Source organism: Salmo salar, chromosome ssa14 (genome assembly GCF_905237065.1).
Source record: "Salmo salar chromosome ssa14, Ssal_v3.1, whole genome shotgun sequence".
In the NCBI taxonomy this organism is placed as follows: Eukaryota; Metazoa; Chordata; class Actinopteri; order Salmoniformes; family Salmonidae; genus Salmo; species Salmo salar.
This window is the reverse complement of record NC_059455.1, coordinates 34,703,849-34,726,300: the sequence shown is the minus strand read 5'-3', so window position 1 is coordinate 34,726,300 and position 22,452 is coordinate 34,703,849. Positions and strand designations below refer to the sequence as shown.

General features: G+C 43.8%; 2 protein-coding genes across 13 annotated transcripts in view; both read left to right on the top strand.

Annotated features, from left to right (window-relative positions):
* LOC106569448 (chromodomain-helicase-DNA-binding protein 8) overlaps window positions 1-6,824 on the top strand; it is a 29,350-nt gene extending 22,526 nt beyond the window's left edge. For all 5 annotated transcript variants that reach the window (XM_045694266.1, XM_014140805.2, XM_014140806.2 and 2 more), the window contains 8 exons: window positions 2,246-2,905; window positions 3,012-3,124; window positions 3,307-3,534; window positions 3,752-3,847; window positions 4,033-4,176; window positions 4,323-4,430; window positions 4,544-4,648; window positions 5,779-6,824. In XM_045694266.1, the coding sequence (XP_045550222.1) occupies window positions 2,246-2,905; window positions 3,012-3,124; window positions 3,307-3,534; window positions 3,752-3,847; window positions 4,033-4,176; window positions 4,323-4,430; window positions 4,544-4,648; window positions 5,779-6,123 (1,799 nt within the window). In that variant the 3' untranslated portion in view covers window positions 6,124-6,824. The remainder of the gene's footprint in view (window positions 1-2,245; window positions 2,906-3,011; window positions 3,125-3,306; window positions 3,535-3,751; window positions 3,848-4,032; window positions 4,177-4,322; window positions 4,431-4,543; window positions 4,649-5,778) is intronic.
* A 906-nt stretch (window positions 6,825-7,730) lies between these two features.
* Window positions 7,731-14,717, top strand: LOC106569449 (TOX high mobility group box family member 4-A). 8 transcript variants are annotated; one of them, XM_045694268.1, is made up of 9 exons: window positions 7,731-7,749; window positions 10,183-10,248; window positions 10,389-10,682; window positions 10,770-11,024; window positions 11,151-11,504; window positions 12,348-12,428; window positions 12,676-13,449; window positions 13,542-13,696; window positions 13,851-14,717. In XM_045694268.1, exons 3-9 carry the CDS (start codon window positions 10,635-10,637, stop codon window positions 13,906-13,908), a joined length of 1,725 nt encoding a protein of 574 aa, XP_045550224.1. In that variant the 5' UTR covers window positions 7,731-7,749; window positions 10,183-10,248; window positions 10,389-10,634; the 3' UTR covers window positions 13,909-14,717. The 8 variants fall into 8 exon arrangements, with proteins under 8 accessions (XP_045550224.1, XP_013996288.1, XP_013996289.1 ...); XM_014140813.2 differs by lacking the exon at window positions 7,731-7,749 and adding an exon at window positions 7,959-8,113 and having other exon boundaries at window positions 10,386-10,682; XM_014140814.2 differs by lacking the exon at window positions 7,731-7,749 and adding an exon at window positions 7,960-8,113.
* Window positions 14,718-22,452: the final 7,735 nt, after the last annotated feature.

The following is a 22,452-nucleotide window of genomic DNA, read 5'->3' as shown; positions in this document are numbered from 1 at the left end:
GAGGCCTCGGAAGGAGTGTTGTATGGCATTGAAGCTCGTTTGGAGGTTTGTTAGCACAGTGTCCAAAGAAAGGCCGGATGTATACAGAATGGTGTTGTCTGCGTAGAGGTGGATCAGAGCATCACCAGCAGCAAGAGCGACTTCATTGATATATACAGAGAAAAGAGTCGGCCCGAAAATTGAACCCTGTGGCACCCCCATAGAGACTGCCAGAGGTCCGGACAACAGGTCCTCCGATTTGACACACTGAACTGTATCTGAGAAGTAGTTAGTCAACCAGGCAAGGCAGTCGTTAGAGAAACCAAGGCTGTTGAGTCTGCCGATACGAATACGGTGATTGACAGAGTTGAAAGCCTTGGCCAGGTCGATGATGGCGGTTATGATATCGTTTAGGACCTTGAGCGTGGCTGAGGTGCACCCATGACCAGAGTGCAAATTGGAGAAGGTACAGTGGGATTCGAAATGGTCAGTGATCTGTTTGTTGACTTGGCTTTCAAAGATTTTATGAAGTCCCAAAACTTTTTGGAATTAGTGCTACAGGATGCAAATTTCTGTTTGAAAAAGCTAGCCTTAGCTTTCCTAACTGACTGAGTGTATTGGTTCCTGACTTCCCTGAAAAGTTGCATATCGTGAGGGCTATTCGATGCTAATTCAGAACGCCACAGGATATTTTGGTGCTGGTCAAGGGCAGTCAAGTCTGGGATGAACCAAGGGCTATATCTGTTCGTAGTTGTACATTTTTTGAATGGGATGGAGAGGAAAGCACTTTTAAAGAGCAATCAGGCATCCTGGTTGCTCTTGGTACTACGGGGAATATTAGATTGATATAGGCTAGTGCTTTTGCTGTTCTTTTGGCCTACTCATCTTGTTGGCTGACAAAGTAAATGTGGACAGTTCTTCCAATATCTTCAATATGCACCTCGGAATTGAATAAGGACGCGCGCAGTTGCATCCCTGATGTGTCTGTCTTCACTTGTAGCATTTGAGAAAGACCCTATCACGTGACGGGCATTTAGAATTTAGCTATTTGAGAGAGCCATGTGAGTGAGAGGTGCTTCGGAGCATGCAGCCAGGAGAAGGGAATTCTAATTATTATATTCAGCCCAATGACACAACGGCCACTGGCTGCAAAAGGCATGGATTTTTTTGAAGGGGCATTACGTCCACACAAAGGTTGATGCCGCCGGGAAATTCAAGGCATTATCAATTGCTTGTCAAATTGTGAATTAGAGACTGAAGTGTGTGCAGCACGAGGAAAAAACAAAGCAGAGCTCATACCTTTTCATGCGACTTTTTTCAAATCCTCGTTAGTTGCTTCATGCAGCCTTCGAATGTAATAGAAATATAAACATATAGCCCAACGTTTGTATCACAACTAAAGTTGGATAAATAACTCTAAATTAAGCATATAGAGGACCTGTTTCTTTGTTAACCGTTCAACACGCAATAGCTGCATATGCGTACTCCTTAAAAAATATATATTTTTATTTTATTATGCTATGTTCAATTGTATTCTTCATATTATAAAATAATGCCATGGAATTCTATGCAAATCTTGTCTGCTAAATGAACGAGTGTAGCCTACAGCCATATGGCATAGCCAAATCGGAGCATAACATTAGAACAACTCCGACTATTCTGTTCTTCTGAAATAGACTACATTTTCTTCATATCATGTTTCTTTAGACCTGTCTAAAATAATGGATTTATTGTGAAGGTGTAGACTATATTTCATGGATCTATTCGACTTTTTAAAATATAGAAGTTCCAAAGGTCTGCATCAGTGGTTTGTAGGCTGTGTGTGGAAGTCAGGAGATGCTAAATGTGTTTGTTAATTAACGGTCAATTACCGTGAAACCGGCAGTTATTTGCTTGACAATCACCGGCTGACAAAATGTCATGACCACCACATCCCTAAGTGGGACAACATTCCACAGGCTACAATCAACAGCCTGATCAACTCTATGTGAAGGAGATGTCGCGCTGCATGAAGCAAATGGTGGTCACACCAGATACTGACTGGTTTTCTGATCCATGCACTAGTCATGTGAAATCCATAGATTAGGGCCTAATGAATTGATTTCAATTGACTCATTTCCTTGTATGAACTGTAACTCAGTAAAATCTTTGAAATTATTGCATGTTGCGTTTTTATATTTTTGTTCAGGGTATATTAAAGCATGGTGTTTAATATTTTGGTAGATCTGAAGAGAGACAGGTCCCTAACCCCTCTCTCCGTCCCCAGACCCTTCAGAGCTGGGCCAGTCTCTGGCCCCAATCACTGAGGAGCGGGCCTCTCGCACCCTGTACCGCATCAGCCTGCTGCGCCGTCTCCGTGAGCACGTCCTGCCTCACCCTTCTCTGGAGGAGCTCCTCCTGCTGGCCCCGCCCAGCTCCGAGCTGCCTGCCTGGTGGAACACTCCAGCCCATGACCGAGAGCTCATGCTGGGTTCCGCCCTCCACGGCGTCAGCCGCACTGAGCTCTCGGTCTTCCTCGACCCGCAGTTCTCATTCAGCCAGGCCCGCCACGACTACCTCGAGAACCAGCAGAACCAGCCCGCCCCCGCCACTCCCCTCCAACCACAGGCAGAGGAGGGCTCAGTCGTCAAAGAAGATGAGGGTCTGGACAAGGAGTCCCGCATCCTTGGAGCCTCTGAGGCTCTCGGCCACTCAGATACCCAGATCACACCCCTCTCCCGTCCCGATGGGAAGGGCCGAGCCCGGACCGGTTTGGGATGGAAGAAGAGCAGGGGGAGAGGGCCGAGAAGTGGAGGAAGTAAAGGAGAAAGAAGTGTAGGAGGGATTTCTGATTCCGATTCGGACTCTGATTCTGGCTCGTCTACCTCCTCCCAGCGATCAGGCAGCTCTGACGACAGTGGCGACAGTGACACAGAGAGGGAAAGAGGTGAGTGCGGACTGAGTGATATCGAAGTGTGAGGATTGAGATAAGACAACACACATTGATGGGGTTGAACACACATTGATGTTTTTTTTTTAAATTCTGTTTTCAGCTGCTTTGAAGATGGAGGAAGATGGGGAGAACAGCTTGCTCTCAATGACTCCATCTCAAGATGGCGCGCCACCAGAGTCCCTTACCGACCCCTTCAGGGTTGATTGGCCCAAGGTATGTAGGTGGGGGACATGTACAGTCTGCAACTATAGAGTATGGATGGATCCAGATATGTGGATGATCTGGTTGCTTGCACATTAGTACTTCAAATACAGTATTAACAGGAAGTTGAATATGAACTGTACAGTAGAAGGGATTGTTGTGTTGGTGGAGTGATTGGCTGGTTTCTCCCTCAGGACCGTGTGTTGATAAACCGGCTGGACAGCCTCTGTACCCTGGTGCTGTCTGGGCAGTGGCCAACAGGGCGGCGCAATGCCTCTGACGCCCAGCTCAACCCAGGCTCTGACGACCTAGGGGCAGGGGATGAGCTCAGCTTTGCACGGCTCATGCGGAAAGGCAACAGCACGCCCGGTGGAGAAGGAGCAGACGGACAGGAATCTGAGTTCACTGTCAAACTCCTGAAGGTGAGATGAGAGGAACACAGAAAAGTTTAATCAATTCTGGTGCTGGGGACCCACAGAGTGGTCAGTATTTTGTTCTAGCCCAGTAATAACACCTGATTCAGCTTTTTAAGCCATTGAAGTACATTGGGATAAAGCTTCTTTGACTGAAGTACAGATGGAATGACTAAATTGTCTGTCTTTCTCCATCCCCCTTTTTTTTACTGTCCTACTCTCTTAGGAGGAGGGGCTGAAGCTGACCTTCTCTAAGCATGCCTTGATGTCCAATGGGTCAGGGGGAGAGGGGAGCGGACGCAGGAAGCGTAGGGACCAAGAAGTACACATATATACAATACTAGTGCACATTCTCATAGTCAGAGGTTAAGACTGCTCATAATACACAGATGTGCAGACAAAGAAACAAACTCGCAAAAACTAACTAAACAAACTCTGAAATCTGCGTACTCAAACATTCATGTAATGTTTGCATTTATCATGCCTCATTCATAATCTTCCACCTAGTTGTCAGATCCAGATGGAGCGGTCCCGGTGGTCGATGCCATGACGGGCACAGTGCTGAGTGGGGAGCGAGCCCCTCGCCGCAGAGACCTGCCCAACTGGCTGAAAGAGAACCCAGACTATGAGGTGGAGGGAGACATGCTGGAGGTAGATTTACCTGGAAGATTATGTCCATGTCTGTCTCTGCCTATGTCTCAATTGAAGCTCTGGCCAGAAGTACTGCACTTTGTGAGAAATACAGTATCATTTGAGATTTTCACGGTGACTGTCTCCTGTGTCTCGCCCCCCCTCAGCTTCTTGTGAACCGGAAGAGGAGGAGGAGGAAGAAGAGGACTGAGAAGACCGCAGCACTGTCGGGCAGTGAGAAGGTTAAGATCATTGATATGAGGACAGGAAAGAAGGTGAGAAATGGCAAAGGATGAATTACATGGGTGCATTGGGATCCTCGGTCAAATATTTATTTATTTGTGGATGTTGATTGCTTAAGGGTGGATTTCCTTTCCTTTTTATTCAGGTTGGGGCTGCGTATGGACCTATGCTGCAGGATCTGAGGGAGTTTCTGGAGGAGAACCCTGACTGTGCAGTGGCACCAGAATGGGCTGAGATGGTCCAGAGCTCTGTGAGTACCCTTAACTTATTTACAGCACACGTTAGGGCTGGGCGATATGGCCAAAATCTCCTATCCTGATATCGGTCATTTCAAATCCTGATAACGATACAAATCACGATATAGCACATTTTCTGTAAATTCAATGAGTAAATAGTTTATATAAAATGACCACATGTAAAGGCCTATTTCTTATTACATTTTGAATTATACTCAACAAATAAAAGGTACTTACGCATATTTGATTATTTCTTTTATTTAGAACCTTTGTGCAAATGTTCAATTAAGCATGTAACAAAATATTAATGTATAAAATCTAAAGGTAAATAGAAAACACTTCAACTATAGTTCATCCTATCTATCTATCTGTCTATATTTATTTATTTATTTATTTATTTTGGGTGGGGGGGCTTGCCTGTTTTGCATGTTATTTTGGCATTAATACGTGTCTTATCAATTTGCATTTGGTACCTTGGGTTGAGTGTTAGCACCAACTCACGAAACCCCCGTTTCTCGACCGTGTAAATTGGGGCCATGTCTTTGCAGCTGTTATCTCCTTCCATCTTCGTGATTCTTTGCCATATGGTGTGCCGCAGGCAAAACCCTCGTGCAACATTTGAGTCTGGGGTTTGTTTTGAGCACATACTTTTTTGGGTCTCATCCGTAGACTCTCTCTCTGTACTGTTTCACATGATTCTTACGTAGGTGGTAAAAGATGCTAGTGGTTTGAGCCTGTCGTCGGGACTGGCCTGCGGCATATTTTGCAGAGGACGGTTTTCTGGTCCGTGTCAGACTTCATACCCAAACCACGTCCATACAACCGAAGTAGCCCCTCTTTTAGGTACGAGCTCTGTGTCAAGTTCACTGTCCTCCAAGCTTGTGTTGCGAATTTCCTTCCACACGTGAACACAAAGCGTTGTCCAATTGACAAAAAATATTGCCGTAAAGAGTGTGATTTGCGACACAACGAAATAAACGTTAGAGCATAATATGAAACGATAGAAAAACATCTATCGTCACACGATATGTCATCGTATCGCCCAGCCCTAGCACACGTCATAATGTTCAGTGAATCAGTTCTGCTTCACATTGTAAAATATTCCCAAAAACTGATCCTGGTTCATTCCATTTTGTCCTTCCAGGGCTTTCTGCCAGACAGCCTCTTCCACCGGCTCCTCTCTGCACGCCCTGTCATCCCCAAGAGAGTCCGCCACCGCCACCACCACCACCATGCTCCTCAGTCTGCCCCGCTGGAAGACCCAGTCCTGGGCGGAGGTGAAGAGACCCTGGTCTCAGACGGGGCCTACATGATGGAGGACGAAGACTTGGAGAATTCCCCTTTCCTGACTCAAGCTTTTGATGTTAAGATGGAAGGCGGTGACAGCTTGTCACAAGGCGGATACGAGAGTTCTGACAGGGAGGCCCTTTTGGACGACGTCATCATGGCGCAGAAGGACTCAGACTCTTCCTCCAGCTCAGAGGATTGACCAAGCCCATTTTGTCTGATATAGTCCCAGAAAAATCATGTTATTTTCCCTTTCATGTTATTGCTCATTGTTTATTTTTATCATGATATATATATTGAATTTTGGATGAATTTGGTTTTTGTTCTTTTTACTCACTTGGTTTATGTAGATTTTTGGAAAGGACCAGGTTTGCACCCAACTCTTTCCATTCCATTCATTCATGATATTCCCCCCTCCCTCCATGACCATCCCCTTGGCACCCTCTACCCACACGCCCAACTCTGTTTCTCAACCCACTGCTCTTCTCCATCAAACCCATTCCCAGTCTCAGCTTTAAGGAGAGCCCTGCTGTGAAGGCATTTGATCGAAGAACCTCCTAGCTAGTCCTCCAGTATAACTGGACGAGAGGACATGCGTACTGAGCAGACCAGAACTTTGCTCCCATGATGCCTGAGTCTGATGTCATAGGCCATTTCTGCTCCCTGTTGAGTCAGTGAACTTGAAGGGGTCCAATTTGTGATGTACATTTTTCTGGTAGGGTAAGGGGGGGGGTACCAGTATAGAAGTTATGATCCAGTGCTAGGATGATGGGTGTATTGTACAATGTAGAACTGGTCGGTTGTGTGCTATGGTGCAAAGATGACCACAATGAGTTAATATTCTTGTTTTATGACCTGAATGTATCTGTGATATGAATAACAATCTACAGTGAAAGCAGCCAAGTCCTCTTGTCCTTGTGTATTTGTGTGAAATAGCTGAACACATGCTGTCAAGAAAAAGCTGTTTTTTTCAGGCATTTTCCCTGTTCACTTACAATCCTGAGTTTTAAAAAGGATTAAATTAAGATGTTTTGTGATGTATATTTGGGAAAATCCCACGTTTGTGAAGGTGGAAACCAATGCCCCAGGTCGCTGGTTTTCAGGGTTCTGACTAGAGTACAGTTATGACCGGAAGCGACTTTTTCTTATGCAGGTAAGGAGAATTTACGCAGCAGGTTAGAATAATTAAGGTGGCAGGTTGAGACTTCGGTTAAGGTTGGCTGAAATACTTGGCTAACCTACTCCCTCAAGTCACAGGCGTTTTTCAGGGGCCACGAACGGTGTAAAGTTACAATACCAGATATCCATCAAGTGGACATGTGCTCTGACATAAACAAGCATGGTGCTGGTCACAATCTATTTACGTTTATACGTAGTCACCGGAAAGCAGTCTAAAGCGAAGAGTTGAATCTGGCGTACCTTATCTGGTGCCTATACTGGAGTGAATTTTCTCCTGTCTTGCAAGCGCCAATGAAACTTTTAGAGATGTCTTTAGTGTGAGCGCGCTGCCATGTTTCTTCAACTCTATCAACGAAATTGGAGAAGGGTATACACGCTGGTCAGCATAATTTTTTTGTTGTACAACGCTTTAGCCTCGATGTGAATGGTTTAATTACACGCGACCGGCATTGATTGCATAACTGGTTTTCATTCGATATGGCTTTATAACAAATCCACTATCTCTCCATCTCAGAAAGTGGACCTCGCGGGCCAGCCCCCAGCTCGGCCCATCCGGCCCGGTTCTTCCCCCGGACGACAAGTTCTCGCGGCACCGAGTGACACTGATATGCTTCGGGCTCCAGTTCATGTGCTAAAGTAGCACATACTGGTATGTATTAGCTCTACTGAATACTCACGCACCCATTTCCGTTTTATTGAATTATGTTGTGCAATATTTGTTGGGGTGACTTTTTAAATGGGCAACTCGTTCTTCAAGATGACAATGAAAATAGTGAATAAAGTATGTTTTTGTTAAATAACCCTCTTACTGTTCTATTTTACTTAATTTGATTTTGTGTTGTAAATAGCATTCTTATGGTATGTTTTGATATCAAATACATACCATAATGATAACCGGTAAATAAGGCCAACGGAATCTGAGTGACGTCATTTCCCTGAATCCCGGAAACCAAGTGTATCAACTAAAACAATTAATTAGAAAATGAGTGGACCGATGTAGTGCGAGGATGGAGGTAAGAGAGAGGATAATTTGTAAAAAAAAAAATGTTTTTATTGAAGATTGAGTATGATTGTCTACTGAACGCCTTGATATTTTGTACCGTCTTTCCACTTTTAATAGCCTTCTGTCTATGCTAAGAATTAGCCACGCCAGGTAGCTTGTTAACCAAAACTTCCCCAACAGTCATTTTTGACACGACCATCATGCTTGTTGTCATTTGTAAAGCTACTAAACCACTATCACAGCTATTATCACACCATGTTTTTACTATGACAATATTTAGCTAAGTACAGTAGTTATAGCCTCCCTGTAAACAAGGGTGTATTAATTACGCCTATACTGTGGCAAAACTTTTTCGAAACCTATTCAGTCTGTTGGTGTAGGTGGTTTCCAGTTTCCACTATTATCACACCAATCCATTCCTTAATAATCCACGAGGGGGTGTACAGTCCTCTTTTAGGACAATGGTGACATAATTCCAGATTGACCTATATCCCAATTTCTTAGACATGTTGGATAGGTCTCAGCAGAGTTATATTTCGATTTGACGATCGACGTTCCAGCGATATTTTCATCAAACTGTTTAATGAGAGAATCCTGTCTACTATCTAGAGCGTCGAGAGAGAGATGCTGTCTTACTCACTGGACAATGGGTTAAACACCACAGTGTACAATCGCAGCAGCAAGATTGGTGACCTGTTGCCACAAGAAAAGGGCAATTATTTAACCTTGACCTAAATACCTATTTATGTTTATTCCCCCTTTTGTACTTTAACTATTTGCACATCATTACAACACTGTATATAGACACATGACATTTGACATTTATTTTTATTTTGGAACTTTTGTGAGTAATGTTTACTGTACATTTTTGTTTATTTCACTTGCTTTTGCAATGTTTACATGTTTCCCATGCTAATGAAGCACTTTAAATTGAAATGTATACTTTTGAGGAAATGGAAAATGTATGCGTCGGCAGTGTGCCGCGCGGTGCATTCTGGAACAAGGAGAGCGCTCCTTCAATTAATGAATAGCAGTCAATTGGGCACTAGCTCAAAAACCAAACATTAGTAATAATTTCGTAAAGAGGTACAACATTACAAATCTTTTCCGATATACAATATAAAGAACTTGTTCTCTGTGATATCGTATAACTTTGGAATCGTAACATTACGTACTTCCGAGGAAAATAAGCAGGTTTCTTGACACCCTGATTTTGAGAAGCGATTGCGTGGCGATTAGCTTTGCAGCGGTGTTGATGCAGCATGACAACGTGAACGCGATTGGTCTACAGGCTGCTTGGTGTTGCGTTATAAGTTTCTCAATTCATTGACCAATGGGATCCCTATCTCCTTTTTCTAATCTATCTGCCTAAAATTAGTGGTCGAGCTTGCTGAGTGGGGACCGAATGAACCCTAGCAACGTGATTTTGACACATTGCCTTATAGCTAGCTAAATATCATACGGGCACATTTAGGTTCTTATGTGGAACAAAGATGGTTACCATAATTAGTTAAAAACAGCAAACGTGAGTTAAATCGTTATGATTCCCTGGAAGCTAGCGTTAGCATTGTTGGCTAGCCTGCTTGCTAGTTAAGTACTTTATTAATTTCATCAAATACTCAATTAGCTCTCTGATAATGCTGAACAAATCCTTTACTTGCAATGTAATTTTGTAAATCAAAGTTACCTAGCTAACATTTTGTCAACTTAAATATATTGATGTACAGCTAGTGGTTAGCTAGCTAGCACACCAGTTAGAGGCGATTGATTCGTCTCGTTTGGCATGATGGTGCTCTCTAACTAGTTGGGAGTTCTTATTATAGCTCAGTGGCTAGGAGACTGCATTACAAAGAGCTCACCACTCTTGGTGGTTAAATTGCACAATTTTGATTGGTCTGTCACGATGGATCTTCATTTTTACTCTGACCTCTCTGATGGCACCGATCAGAATGCCGACCAGGAGTTCTTGGAAGCACAGGTTTATAATGGATACGACCCAGTTAACAAGGTATGTGGTCTATTTCTAAACAAGGGGAAAGAGAGTATTCACACAACATGAAAACAATGTGTGTTTTGCAGTTTCCGGGAGGCAGTGATACTTACCTCACCATCTCTGGGGCAGGTCATCCTTTTCTCTCCTCTGAGGTGGGTGTCATGATCCTCGAAGCCTGCACACATTCCACAATGCGTATTATTCACATTGTGCACTGTATTCACACCTAAAATGTTCATGTAATCGATTTGTCCCATTAACAGTTGTCCTTCTCCTTCTCTCTGTTTAGCAGACATTTCATACCCCCAGTCTTGGAGATGAGGTGTTTGAGATTCCTCCCATCTCCCTGGACCAGGACTCGGCCCTCAGTGTGGGGGACGAGGTGTCCCATTTTGGGGAACTATCGGGGGGAGCAGGGGGTCCTTCCGGGGCTGGAAGCCTGGCGAGGAATGCTGTGGTGGGGGGCAATGACCCCTCCTTTGCCTCCACCTATGTGAACCCAAACTCTCAGGGCCTGGAGCACCTGAGTCTTAGGGTGATGAGCCAGCCTGGAGGGGGGGCCCTGCTCAGCTCAACACTGGGGGTGGTAAGTGGTGTACTTATGAATACTACTAGAAGACTTTGTGCATCATCAAATTGTAATCCTTTAAGACTTGTGAAAACTCCTGTCTAGGAACTTGGCCACTCCATTGGCTCCCATTTCAGCAGCTCCTCTCCAATGACCATTGATGTCCCACTTGGTGACATGAATCATGGCCTATTGGGACACAATCAGCTAACCACTATTGACCAATCAGAGTTGAGTGCCCAGCTTGGGCTTGGTCTTCATGGCGGGAACATTCTGTCCCGTTCCAAGTCACCTGACCAGCTCTCTGCCACGCCTTCTCCAGCAGGCTCCCTCCAGGATGATGACATGGATGACTTCAGGGTGAGTGTCTGTTTATATGTGTAGGACTTGTTGGTTTGTCATGTGTTGTTGAAGTCTTGCTAAGTCAACTGATCTGGCCTTGTATCTTTCCGTGTCTCTCTGTCCACTGTTCCCACTGTCACCCAGAAGAGTGTGCTGGTTGACTCTCCAATGTCCCTGTCGGTCTCCCCTGCAATTCTCTCCCACCTCTCCACCATGCCGGGCTCTGCCCCCATGCTCTCCTCCTCCATCTCCCCTGCATTAGTGAGGCGCGGCGGGGGAAAGCCGGCCATGGTGGCCGCTACGGCAGGGCCTGGAGGAGGGAAGAAGGGAAAGAAGAAGAAAGACCCCAACGAGCCCCAGAAACCCGTCTCTGCGTACGCCCTGTTCTTCAGGGACACCCAGGCTGCCATCAAGGGCCAGAACCCCAATGCCACATTTGGAGAGGTGTCCAAGATCGTAGCCTCCATGTGGGACAGCCTTGGGGAAGAGCAGAAACAGGTATACAGTACACACTTTTACTAAAAGATATACCGTAAATCTTCAATTAATAGCGTAGGTGCTTATTTGTCCCAATCACTGAACACAACCGGCGCTTATTAAAACAGGGGTGGCAGGTAGCCTAGTGGTTAGAGCGTTGGGCCAGTAACCGAAAGGTTGCTGGATCGAATTCCGAGCTGAAAAGGTAAAAATCTGTCGTTCGGCCCCAGTTAACCCACTATTCCCCGGTATGCCGTCATTGTAAATAAAATACAAATTATTAACTGACTTGCCTAGTTAAATAAAGGTTAAATAACAACTAAAATTTTAAATGTATTAGTCGGGTGTCTATTTTCTTAATGCACACAGCTTTTTCAAAAAAAAAATATTTTTTGTGACCAGTATAAACATTAACAAATCCATCGCCGATCAGACTTACAAAGACTAGGCTGCCTATCGTACACCCACGATTTCGCTCTTCATCACCGTTCTCTCACCCGTTCCACCTCGTTGAGCCGAGTATGTCAAACCACACAGCTGTCTGATCCATGACAATGGTGTTGCTTTCCTTTATCTTCTTTTGCCAATCTTTACGTTACACACTGCAGGGAACTCGTAAAAAATGAATTTGAACCTGCCGTTTATTTGAAACAGGAGTTTATTTGTTGAAATGACGGGGCTGATGCCCGGCTATTAAAAGGGACAGGCGGCTATTTGAGACTGCATTTCATTGAAATTTTACAGTACACTTAGAACAATTGAAGGACATTGTGGATACAAGGATATACTGTAATTCATGTAATAAACAGGATTTGTGTTTACTCTTGTTTTCATCTACATAATTATACCCTCTGTCACTATTAGGTGTATAAGAGGAAGACGGAAGCAGCGAAAAAGGAGTACTTGAAGGCATTATCAGCTTACAGAGCCAATCAGCTCTCACAGGTCAAATCTCTAGGCCTGTCTTTGCTTAGAAATCGTGTGACTGTAGCCATGACGATGTTATATTGAAAATGTCTATAAGCTGTACCTCTCAAAATTGTCACTTCTGAAATGTAATATACTCTTAGCTCACCAATTCAATTATATATATATATATATATATATAATGTTTTATTTATTTATTAATAATAATACAGAAAAATCTACTTTTTTATTATATATATTTTTTCCTTCCCTGGGTTCTCTTTAGCCCTCCATTGAGATGATGGACACGGCCTCTTCACCACCTCCAGTGCCTGAGCCAGTGAATGTGGCCCTCCTGGCTCCCGCCCGCCCCTCCCGCCTCCCCCAGCACAACCCTGACCAGAATACCATCACCAACATCTGCACCTCCAACATCATTCTGGACGTCCCCCAGGTCACCACACGCTCCCGCACAGGGGCTCACAAGCCCCTCACCCTGGGTCCCACCACCACAGCCACCCCGACCCTGATCCCAAACATCACAGCCACCCTGACCCCCACCATCACCAAGATCATCATCTCCAAACAGATGCTCCAGGACGGGGCTCAGCTCCAGCAGATCCCCACCTCCATGGTGACTGTGCTCCCTGGCGGTGTGCGCACCCTGCTGCCCTCAGCCCCACGCCAGCCCCCACCTCTGCAGCAGATGCAGCATGCCCCTCCTCCCCCGCGGCTCCAGCAGATGGTACACTCCCCAGCCCCGCCTCCCCTCCAGGCCAAGCCCAGAGGAAGTGCTGGACCTGGGCTTCCTGTGTCCATCACCGCGACACCTCCCCCTCCACTACAGATCACGATAGTCCCTGCTTCTTTGCAAGCAGACGCATCCTTGCCCATTATTGTTACGACAACAGCAACCGCCAACTCAATTTGTGTCACCAATTCCACTGTACCTACATCTGCTTACTCCACCCCTACAGTGGCTCTGCAATTGGCAAAATCCACTGACTTGACGGCCAGTGCAGATGAGGATGCGGTTACGGAAGAGTTCACGTCAGGAGAGGTAGGCTGAGGTTTTTCTTTGTAAATTGACCCAATGTGCATGTTAAATATGCTTGGTGTTTTAATCATCAACTTTTCCCTATTTTTCTTCAGATGGAAATGGAGTTCAATATGTCTCCAGGTGCCACTGATGTGGCTTCTGGCCCTCTGACTATGTGTGTGCGCGCAGGATGCACCAATCCTGCAATAGAGAGCACGGACTGGGACAAAGAGTACTGCAGCAATGAATGCGTCGCCACTCACTGCAGGTGTGTGGGTTTGGATTTAAATGTATGTGTTCCTTTATTTCTGTGAGGAAGGTTGATGTTGTTTTTGGGACGTTTAAGTGAGTGGTGTTGGAGTAGAAAAGGGAACATGATTATGTCAACTGACTTAAACACTTGTCTCCTTTCTCTCCTTCAGGGATATCTTCATGGCCTGGTGCTCGATCAGGAATCACAACACCATGGTTGTCAAGTAAAGACCAGCATTACCCAGACAAAGGGAGAAATGTGTCTTGTTGGGTGATAACAGGCCTACGGTAGACTGATTGGGGTGAGAGGAAAAGATGGAGTTCGGAGGGGAAAAGCACACAGTGTACCACAAAGCGATCCATTGGAAAGAATTTATAAACATTACACATGGGATTAATTTACAAATTCATGGATAGTTGAGACAGTGGCCGAGATGTTTTTATGTTGTATTGTTTGGATGTGCACAACTTTAACAGGTCTAGTTACACTGATAGTGTTAGAAGAGGATGTAGCCCAAATGAAGGGACCGAAAGTCATAGTGGGATTCCAAAGGGTTCTATTCCAGAGGGTACGTTGGAACGTAGTGCCACTAGTTGTGACAAAGCTCCATTTGATAGGTTCATTGAAATCAGGTTTGACAGAGAGAAATTAGGATACCAATTTTTTTTATCCATGGCGGCGAAAAGCTTAATAAAGTGTGCTTTCTTAACTATTTGGATAAATATATATTTGATACCCACCTATTTTTTTGTTGGTTACCTTTAGGTCCTTGAAAAACATTTGTCAGTGTCTCTTCTTTTTAGAGAAACAGAATCAGGAAAATATAAAATATTTCAGTGACACTGAAAATATGTGATTTGGAGTAGTGTATCATACAATACTCCTGTTTTTTACATTTAGTTAGTGGCCTCTAGGGTCAATACTCTTTTTCATTATTATGAAGGAAATGTTCACCACGTCCGTGGTGAGTAAACGACAGCAGAAATCAAGGTCAATTTGTTATTCGCATTTTTAATAAAAGCAATGAAGATAAGGAGCTCAAACTCTGGTCTCATTTATTGAGAGTAGCGGTGAATAGTGTTTCAGTGCTAAAGGGGATGCTTCAATCAGACAGAACAGACGGCATTTCAGTAAGTCATTTCTGAGCCTCACTATATAATGCATTTCCTTAATACATCCTTTACAATAAGCAATAGTTAAATACACCGATATTTGTACATAAACAAAACATTTCATCAAAATGCTATGGCGTCATGTCAACATTTTAATATAAAAGAAACCTGAGACAATGGAATTGTACATTTGGTTCAGTGTTTGGTGAATAGTGTCATAAACCTCATTTACACCTTGTGCTAACGTGTTCTGTGATCTGATCAAGGTTCGTCGCTTGTACACGTATTAAAATTTGTCATCCTTCCACTGTGTCCACATTGTGACCAGATTAGCTGGTGCCTCCCTGTATGCAAAATATTGGACAGATATTCTTTCAAAATCATATGAATTTCTTTTAAGACAATTACTTACAGTATGCCATTAGTCCAGTGCTTCCCTAACTCAGTCCTGGGGACCCCAAGGGGTGCACAATTAGCTTTTTGCCCTAGCACTACACAACTGATTCAAATAACTCATCAAGTTTTGATTATTTCAATCAGCTGTGTAGTGCTACAGCAAAACCCAAACATTCACCACTTGGGGTCCCCAGGACTGAGTTTGGGGAACACTGCGTTAGTCAATGGTGCTTCCTGTCACCAATTTTAAAGGCCGGTATAATGATGATTTAAATGGTTTGACAATCATGTTATGTTTACACTTGATTGATATCGATGGGCTCCTGACTGGCATAGCGGTCTAAGGCACTGCATCTCAGTGCAAGAGGCATCACTACAGTTCTTGGTTCGAATCCAGGCTGAATCACATCCGGCCGCGTTTGGGAGTCCCATAGGGCGGCGCACATTTGGCCCGGGGTAGGCCGTCATTGTAAATAAGAATTTGTTCTTAACTGACTTGCCTAGTTAAATGAAGGTTAAATAAAATATCCAGACAATAGGTTCTTGACTACCTCTGGAGGTTGTCAGGAAGATCAGATCACAATGTGTCTTTTAATCTACACCGCTCTAAAAATGTGAGCACAATCAGAATGTGGGCAAGATCATGACAAAGGGCACATGTTAGCACCAGGTAGAAACAGGGCTAAAGTTGGACCACTACCGGGTCTCTATAATTGTGACTCTACTGGGAGGATCTATGCGGTAGAGGCCAAATCCCAGGCACAGTCTGGCTGAGCTGAGCCTTGAACTGGGTCAGTTTCATACCCACTTCAGAAAAAGTGATGGTTCCCTTCCCAAAGTCTACCACCACTGCCAACCTGTTGCCCTAAAGGAAATTGGCGATCTCCCTCTTCATCTTGTTGTGGTAGGCAAACAGATTGCCCTTGTGTGTGATGCTCCAGGATTCATTTTGTGTGTGATGCTCCAGGATTAATTTTGTGTGTGATGCTACAGGATTAATTTTGTGTGTGATGCTCCAGGATTCATTTTGTGTCTGTGTGATGCTCCAGGATTCATTTTTGAGGCCAAAAGCGAGGCCCTCAGTCCCCTAGCATTTAATGCTCTGGGAGGACACAACAATATCCTAGTAATGTCTCCCAGAGGAGTAGCACTGGGTGGTGAGAACCCCAGGTGCTTTGTCAAAGTGGGGGAGGGACAGTTTGAAACCCCACTCTCTCCACAGACTGGAGGTCAGTGGTGGAAAAAGTACCCAATTGTCATACTTGAGTAAAAGTAAAGTTACCTGAATAGAAAATGACTCAAGTAGAGGTGAAAGTCACCCAGGAAAATACTACTTGAGTAAAGGTCTAAAAGTATTTTGTTTTAAATATATTTAAGCATCAAAAGTAAATGTTGCTAAAATATACTTAAGTATCAAAAGTAAAAGAATAATTGAAAATTCCTTATATTAGGCAAACCAGATGGCACCATTTTCTTGTTTTTTAAAAAAATGTACAGATATCCAGGGTCACACTCCAACACTTATACATAATTTAAAAACAAAGCATTTGTGTTTAGTGGGTCTGCCAGATCAGATGCAATAGCAGGGGCGAAAATCTGATATCCACTTTGGAGGGGACAATTACATGAAATTTTCTCTAGAGCAATTCCTGAGGGGGACACCAAAAGTAGTACTGTAACACATAGCCTACATTGTAATATGGTAAATGTATATTGAGGAACCAAAGAAATAAGGTGTTTGCCGTACTCCTAACTACCGGTACCCAAAACTACACAACTAATCACAACAGCAATACCATTGCCTTAAACTGGTGACTGAACTAAGATTTGTTAAAGTTGAGAGTGGGGGTATCCATGGCATTTTCCAATTATGTTCCTATTTTACAAGTCAAAAAAATTGAGAACCTTTCATAATGTTGCCAAACAAAGACTCAACAAACTTACCTGAGACTCCCTGTCTCTGCCAGTCTGTCCCTGCATATCTGTCCCCAACTCTGCTGTCTGTGTGCCATCTGTTGCCTGCTCTGCCTAATGACATCATTGTGAAACATTTCCATTAGAATTTCATTTCTTTCTTATGAAGATTTTATCAACTAGTCTTTGAGATATTAGGCTACTAGCGTTCTTACTATGCGTTTTGGTGTATTGAAAAATACTCTGATGTCCGTCTTTTATTTTTCTGCCATTTTTCTACCTGGCTGGCTACACACACACAGTGTGTAGGTTATTTACAGTAGGAGATGGGCTTCTATCATCTTCAATCATTCTATATGGCTTCGATCTAAAAGGTAGCTAGCAAATGTGAAACGGATTAAAATGACAAGAGTTGACAGCTGTATGAGTTCACCATTTACACAACATATGCTGCAACCTTTTGTAATTTTAATAGTTTGTTTCATATTGTCTGGCTTCCAACAATAGCTGAATTTGCAAAGCTAGCGAGCACCAATTCCGTTTCAGTGGTGTTTGCTATAATCTTTGCTACCCGGGTTAAATAAAGGTGAAATTAAATAAATAAAAGTTCCCTTGCGACAATTTAGCTTTTGCAATGAGACCATTAAATATATTTAAGACAATGGTAGATGAGAGTGTAGTTCTGTTCAGTTTGGACTTCAGTTTATCGCTAACCTTATCACAGGGACTTTGAAGCACTAACTTACATCATCTGCATGCTGATTCCATCTTTGACGACGCCACATAAATGGAATAGGTACTAGCTAGCTTAATAGTTAATATTTGCGCGCTAGCTCTGCATATTCAGCTAGTGTGTGTGTGTGCGCGATTGACTGGATGAACCTCACGGCAGTTACGGAGCAAGCTAAGGAACTGGCAGTGGATCAAACCATTGTGAGGCAAAGGGGTCGCAATCTTTTGAAACTTAAAAACGTGCTATTAAGTGTCTATAATCAGCACAATTGCTTTCATTGCGTATTATTAATATTATTTAAATTACATAGTTATGTTTCAGTGATATATTGGGGGGGACAAATCATATTTTTCCCAGGATGGGGGGGTCGTGTCCCCCCCGTCCCCCCCGGGATTTCCGCCCCTGTGCAATAGGGATTCCCAGGGATGTTTTCTTGATAAATGTGCGAATTGGACCATTTTCTGTCCTGCTAAGCATTCAAAATATAACGAGTACTTTCGGGTGTCAGGGAAAATGTATGGAGAAAAAAGTACATCATTTTCTTTAGGAATGTAGTGAAGTAAAAGTTGTCAAATATAAATAGTACAGTACAGATACCCCAAAAAATGACTTAGTAGTACTTTAAAGTACACTGCTCCAAAAAATAAAGGGAACACTAAAATAACACATCCTAGATCTGAATGAATGAAATAATCTTATTAAATACTTTTTTCTTTACATAGTTGAATGTGCTGACAACAAAATCACACAAAAATAATCAATGGAAATCCAATTTATCAACCCATGGAGGTCTGGATTTGGAGTCACACTCAAAATTAAAGTGGAAAACCACACTACAGGCTGATCCAACTTTGATGTAATGTCCTTAAAACAAGTCAAAATGAGGCTCAGTAGTGTGTGTGGCCTCCACGTGCCTGTATGACCTCCCTACAACGCCTGGGCATGCTCCTGATGAGGTGGCGGATGGTCTCCTGAGGGATCTCCTCCCAGACCTGGACTAAAGCATCCGCCAACTCCTGGACAGTCTGTGGTGCAACGTGGCGTTGGTGGATGGAGTGAGACATGATGTTCCAGATGTGCTCAATTGGATTCAGGTCTGGGGAACGGGCGGCCAGTCCATAGCATCAATGCCTTCCTCTTGCAGGAACTGCTGACACACTCCAGCCACATGAGGTCTAGCATTGTCTTGCATTAGGAGGAACCCAGGGCCAACCGCACCAGCATATGGTCTCACAAGGGGTCTGAGGATCTCATCTCGGTACTTAATGGCAGTCAGGCTACCTCTGGCGAGCACATGGAGGGCTGTGCGGCCCCCCAAAGAAATGCCACCCCACACCATGACTGACCCACCGCCAAACCGGTCATGCTGGAGGATGTTGCAGGCAGCAGAACGTTCTCCACGGTGTCTCCAGACTCTGTCACGTCTGTCACGTGCTCAGTGTGAACCTGCTTTCATCCGTGAAGAGCACAGGGCGCCAGTGGCGAATTTGCCAATCTTGGTGTTCTCTGGCAAATGCCAAAAGTCCTGCACGGTGTTGGGCTGTAAGCACAACCCCCACCTGTGGACGTCGGGCCCTCATACCACCCTCATGGAGTCTGTTTCTGACCGTTTGAGCAGACACATGCACATTTGTGGCCTGCTGGAGGTCATTTTGCAGGGCTCTGGCAGTGCTCCTCCTTGCACAAAGGTGAAGGTAGCGGTCCTGCTGCTGGGTTGTTGCCCTCCTACGGCCTCCTCCATGTCTCCTGATGTACTGGCCTGTCTCCTGGTAGCGCCTCCATGCTCTGGACACTACACTGACAGACACAGCAAACCTTCTTGCCACAGCTCACATTGATGTGCCATCCTGGATGAGCTGCACTACCTGAGCCACTTGTTTAGGTTGTAGACTCCGTCTCATGCTACCACTAGAGTGAAAGCACCGCCATCATTCAAAAGTGACCAAAACATCAGCCAGGAAGCATAGGAACTGAGAAGTGGTCTGTGGTCACCACCTGCAGAACCACTCCTTTATTGGGGACGTCTTGCTAATTGCCTATAATTTCCACCTGTTGTCTATTCCATTTGCACAACAGCATGTGAAATTTATTGTCAGTGTTGCTTCCTAAGTGGACAGTTTGATTTCACAGAAGTGTGATTGACTTGGAGTTACATTGTGTTGTTTAAGTGTTCCCTTTATTTTTTTGAGCAGTATATTTTACTGCTGGAGGTCCAGGGACATGTTGAGAAAAGGACTGGCCAAGTCTATGTCCAGATTCAAGGCACCTAAGAAGACAAATGGATACAGATCAGTGACACATACTGCTGACGTTGGGCTCCTCTGATATCTGTATTTCTGTGGCCCTGTGGTGAATTTTAAACCATGAATTCTGTAAACAACTACATCACATCTCTTATTACCATACAGTAATGTGGCAGGTAGCCTAGTGGTTAGAGAGGTGAGTCTGGAATGGGAGGGTTGCTAGTTTGAATCCTGGGACGGACAGGAAAGATTTGGTGGGAAGTGAGCTGGCAAACTGAGGATTTCTGGTATAAAATCCTAGATGCCATTTCCTGCCAGTGTGCCCTTGAGCAAGGCACTTAACCCCCCACAACAACAGCTCCCTGGGTGCCCAGTGTGGCAACCCCCCTCACCTCCAAAAAACCATTTGTCTTTCATGGGATCTTAATTACACAAATAATCTTAAACAAGTAATAAATATGTAATGACCTACTTATTACTACAGTACCAGAATCTTAAAGCTTTGTCTACAAAGAACAACATATCCTTATGATAAGGGAATTTATATGTTTAAGGTAATGACTAAAGAATTTCACCCTGAAACGTAATTATTAGGTTATGTAACATGTATTATGAATAATTAGACAAACGAAACTATTAGTAATTATTAGATTATGTAACATGTAATGAATAGAGTGATAAACTTAACTCCAATAAGGTTTGGCCGAGACTAGTAAGGGAGAGAAATGTGTGTGTGTGTGACTAAGAAAATACAGAGGACAATTAAACTATTCATGACCTAACCTGATTAGAACTCTAAGAAACTTACGACAGGAAAGGGAGTCCTGTCAAGGTCCCTCTCATCTCGGGACGATAGAACTGCCAGCTTGGTAGTGATAGACGAGGAATGCGGACTGTGGGGAAAGATACAGCCCACCTACTGTTTGTGTGTCTGTATGTGCGTGAAAGGAGGTGGGGGAAATGGGAGTTATAAAATGTCATGTCTTTGCATTTTTTGGCTTTAGAACATTCTCTGAATAAACTTTACGGACCTTTTGCAGAAGCTGAGACTTTGCCTAATTATTATTAAACCCAGGGTCTTACAAACCTCGGGGATTGGTCAAAGCTTAAATAATTGTTAGTTATCATCATTGGGATTGAAAATTCTCGTGACACATTGTTACTTCTCACCTGCCATGGAGGAGGTGACATTGTGTAAGAGAGTCTGCCGTTTCTTCAATGTGTCTGTGAAATTCTGATTTTAAACAGAGGAACTATAGGCTATGATGTAGACAAAATGTTCATCAGACAAACACAAACACCTACACATAGCTGCACACACATCTGTGCACACACTCAGGCATACAGGCACACACCTACGCTCGCACATACACCTTGCCGAAGTCCAAGTGTATGCAGGTCAATGATTGACAATGTTATTTGGGGCAAGTAAGAGAGCAATGACTCCTGATGATGCAAGAATGCTATATTCAAATTCAAGACGTGACTGATGGCATCATGATCAGATTTACTCACCATAATAGAGGACAATGAACCAGAGGCACAGCAGCACCACAGTAACTGTTAATGCTGGAGTCATTGGTATTAGAGGTCTACCTCTGGGCACAAAGAAAGAAAACTATGAATCTCAAAATAAATCAAAAGCATTAGAGTGAGTCTAACTGAACAAAAATAGAAACGCAACATGTAAAGTGTTGGTTCCATGTTTCATGAGCTGAAATAAAAGATCCCAGAAATTTTCCATTCTTACAAAAAGCATATTCTTTCTCAAATGTTGTGCACAAATTTGTTTACATCCCTGTTAGTGAGCATTATTCCATTTCCAAGATAATCCAACCACCAAGAAGCTGATTAAACAGCATCATCATTACACAGGTGCACCTTGTGCTGGGGACAATAAAAGGCCACTCTAAAATGTGCAGTTTTGTCACACAATACTATGCCACAGACATCTCAAGTTTTAAGGGAGTGTGCAATTGACATGCTGACTGCAGGAATGTCCACCAGAGCTGTTGCCAGAAAATTGAATGTTCATTTCTCTATCATAAGCCGCCTCCAACGTTGCTTTAGAGAATTTGGCAGTCTGTCCAACTGGCCTCAAAACCGCAGACCACGTGTGTGGGGTCGTGTGGGTGAGCAATTTGCTGATGTCAATGTTATGAACAGAGTGCCCCATGGTGACGGTGGGGTTATGGTATGGGCAGGCATAAGCTTTGACAATGAACTCAATTGAATTTTATTGATGGCAATTTGAATGCAGTTATACCGTGAGGAGATCCTGAGGCCCATTGTTGTGCCATTCATTCGCCGCCATCACTTCATGTTTCAGCATGACAATGCACGGCCACATATCGCAAGGATCTGTACACAATT

What these genes read in the sequence shown, in the direction of transcription:
- LOC106569449 (XM_014140809.2), top strand. Translation starts at nt 10,007, where the DNA reads ATGGATCTTCATTTTTACTCTGACCTCTCTGATGGCACCGATCAGAAT. An exon ending in TTGGGGAAGAGCAGAAACAG is followed by an intron (nt 11,505 to 12,347) that starts GTATACAGTACA and finishes TGTCACTATTAG; the next exon opens with GTGTATAAGAGGAAGACGGA. An exon ending in AAGAGTTCACGTCAGGAGAG is followed by an intron (nt 13,450 to 13,541) that starts GTAGGCTGAGGT and finishes ATTTTTCTTCAG; the next exon opens with ATGGAAATGGAGTTCAATAT.